This window comes from Apis dorsata, unplaced genomic scaffold, assembly GCF_000469605.1.
Source record: "Apis dorsata unplaced genomic scaffold, Apis dorsata 1.3 scaffold_256, whole genome shotgun sequence".
Taxonomy (NCBI): domain Eukaryota; kingdom Metazoa; phylum Arthropoda; class Insecta; order Hymenoptera; family Apidae; genus Apis; species Apis dorsata.
This window is the reverse complement of record NW_006263534.1, coordinates 628544-631692: the sequence shown is the minus strand read 5'-3', so window position 1 is coordinate 631692 and position 3149 is coordinate 628544. Positions and strand designations below refer to the sequence as shown.

The window sequence follows — 3149 nt, the reverse complement described above, 5'->3', positions numbered from 1 at the left end:
CTCCTCCTCCTCCTCCTCCTCCTCCTCCTCCTCCAAGGAATTCGCATCAAATTAAAATTGAAATCTCACCGCGAAAACACCATTTAATATTCTATTCCCACGTCATCGTTCCAACGAGTTATTCGACGAATATTCCTATCTGGCGGAGGAAATACAACCGATATATAACTTACCCGACTGCCTCCCTGTAGAAGACGCTGAAGAGCACGATCCCCACCCCCGCGCCAGCTTGCACGACCATCTCGACGAACTCTCGCCGTTTTCTGAAGTAATGGCCCAGCACCAGACCGGCAGTTTCTCTCACGAGGCCAGCCCCGGTGCCCAACACCACGCCGTAGCTGTTACATTTTGCAACCGGTGAATCGTTCCAATTCGTGCTATCGCAGTACTGGGAATAGCTTGACGATTCGTGAACAGGGAGAGAGGGAGAGCGGAGGTGTGCAGACAGAGGAATACGCGAATCCGGACCAAGTTTGAGGCGGATTTACGGGATGCGGGCTGTTTCCTCGAAATCGGCAAATTCGCTCCTGTTCCTTGCGAGAGGATCGAGAGATGTTGTGTGAATAGATGGCGGAATTTAACAGTTAAAGTTAAGAATAAAGTTACTTCGATGATTCTCGTTCTAAACAAAATTCATCGTTCGAATAATCGGGAAATGAGTATAGTTGCAAAGAGTCATCAAGAGTTGAAATGTTATTTTGAATAAGTAATTGGTTAAAGTAACTTTATTCGAAATGTTTAATTAATTATTTTTTTTTGTTAATTAGGGATTCACGCCCAAGTCTGGTGAGAAACAATCGCGAAAGTTTGAGATAATTTGGTATGAAATTAATAATTCGATAATGTTTTTATGGAAGTGGATTAAAGGAATGGAATGAAGAGGAAATGGATCTCTTGATAATTTTTGAGAAAAATTAATATAATACTTTTCGCAAAGTTTCTTTTCCTTTCTTTCTTTTTTTCTTCTGAAAATAAATTACATCACATTTTCCTTTTTCTTTTCCTTTTCCTTTTCCACTTTAATGCTATTGCACTATTTGTTAACGCTATTTGTCTCATATATTTCTTGGGCCAAATCCTGTTAATTCTTCCTTTTCGTGTAGCTAAGCTTTCAACGAAGACCGATCGACTTCGATTCGGGCTATCGAAAGGTCGTATCTCAAGGAAGCCGCAAGGGTCCCGCGTATTCTTCCCTCCCGTCCATTTTTCACTTCCAGAAAAACTCAGTTTTGCGTTTCAAATAAGGAACGAGTGTCGCGGCGTTAATTCGTATTACTTTTAATTTGAATTTTAAATGAAAGCCTCTCTTCTACCTTCGTTGTACTTGCGCGTACAAAAATATCGCGTAAAAAAAAGAAAAATAATAATTAAATTCGTTACGTTAAAAAGTATTTTTTAAAAATTTCAAAACAGGAGTTGAAAAAATTTCGAGGAGGACTTGAAGAAATTGGAAGAACGAATTTGCCAGAATTTCATGGAAACGCGAACTAATTCATCAAGATTTAAGAAAACGCGAATTATTCTGCAAAGATTCCGAGGAATAAATTCATGAGGTTTTGAGATTAATAATTCATCGAAGATTCAACGTGAATAAATTAATTTTCGAGAAAAATTAATTGATTTACAAATCAATTTAATTCGCGACACGACTTTTCCATTGTTGAACGAACGAATGTGTTACTGTAGGGGAAAAAAGGCTCGTGAGATTTATCCACGAAGGGAGCAGAATTGTAATTTTTAAAACGAGCTAGGATTTGTTGCGTTTCGGATGAATTATTAATTCTATGCAAGCGTGCGTTGCAATCTCTGATTTTCAGCGGGAGTTCGAAAGAAGTTTTTTGCGAGTTTACTTTGAAAGTTAAAATGGATATAGGGAAGGAAAAAAAAAAAATTAAAGAAACAAAATAAATAAAAAATAAAGAAAGAAAGTCCACGAATTAATTTTATCTTTGAGATTTAAACGCGAGGAAAGTTTTTAATTAAATGCACGATACTAAATTCGAAACAATTTCTCCGACTAAAATTAAAAGAAGGGATAATCGTCATGCTTTATCATTATCTTTCATTCACGAGAAAACAAGTTTCCAAACGCTTATAGAATTAATCAACTGTGTACTTTGAATTAATTAAAAACTTCAGAGATCACTTCAAGTTCCTTCTTCACAAATTTACCGTGTAAATAATTCATTAAATTCAAAATTTATACAAATTTATTCTATAAATATTTTTCTAAGTATCTACTTTTTCCGGGTTGATTTATTATTAACGCGAAGCAACGTGTTAAACTAAATGCTAGAAATTACCAAACTTAAAAAACTTGAAAAAATATCGATATTCCTCCTATAATATTACTTTAATTTTATTCATCGTTAAATATTTTAATTTTAAATTCGATAATTCTAATTTTAATTACAAATTCGATAATTCTAGCGTTCTAATAAATCAAATAAATTCAAAGAAATACGAAATAATGATTTTAAGTTTTTAAGAAAAGAAAAGAAAAAAGAAGGGAGTGTGTCGCTCACCTAAGAAGTACCTGGTGCAATTCTGCGGCGAAAGAGGTGAAGAGGGAGGCCAATGCCAGCACGAGACCCCCGATCACCGCCGTAAGCCTTGTACTTCCTCGACGACACGCGCCAACTACCAAGGGTGCCGATCCACGCGAGACAGCAGCGCTCAAAGCGCCCACCCACGCTGAAACGTTAATTCAATAGTTAGTTTAAGCCAAAAACTCAACTTACACTCGTTCCACGTTTTCTCCCAAGTGAAATCTACCGAGGAGAATATGTGTGTATCTACTCCATGGAAATCGGAGTGGAATTTTTTTTCCAATTTAGAAAAATGACTTTTCGAATTCGGAATAAATATCGTGAGTAAAATTCGAATATTTCTCGGTACGCCATTTAAATATTCCATTATTATCCAATTCTTCTTTTTTCTTTATTTTATAATAATGGTCTTATTTTATTTTATCTATATAATTTATATAATTTTATCTATCAAGAAAAAGAGATCTTCGATTCGATTCCTATCGAAATTAATCTGCAACATACGACATAAAATCTACATTTCCATTGAAACTGATTAAATATAATAAATCTCGTACTTCCAATATAAAAATAATATTTCTGTCCTGATATCCAATTCTT

The 3149-nt window shown here is 35.2% G+C and overlaps 1 protein-coding gene across 5 annotated transcripts in view; it reads right to left on the bottom strand.

The window, feature by feature from the left end:
• LOC102674744 (monocarboxylate transporter 10-like) overlaps positions 1–3149 on the bottom strand; it is a 76767-nt gene that overhangs the window by 18075 nt on the left and 55543 nt on the right. For 4 of the 5 annotated variants that reach the window (XM_006616242.2, XM_006616243.2, XM_031510699.1 and 1 more), the window contains exons 6-7: positions 2526–2694; positions 174–338 (exon numbers count right to left, since the gene is read on the bottom strand). In XM_006616242.2, the coding sequence (XP_006616305.1) occupies positions 174–338; positions 2526–2694 (334 nt within the window). The remainder of the gene's footprint in view (positions 1–173; positions 339–2525; positions 2695–3149) is intronic. The other variant, XM_031510700.1, reaches the window with a different exon arrangement.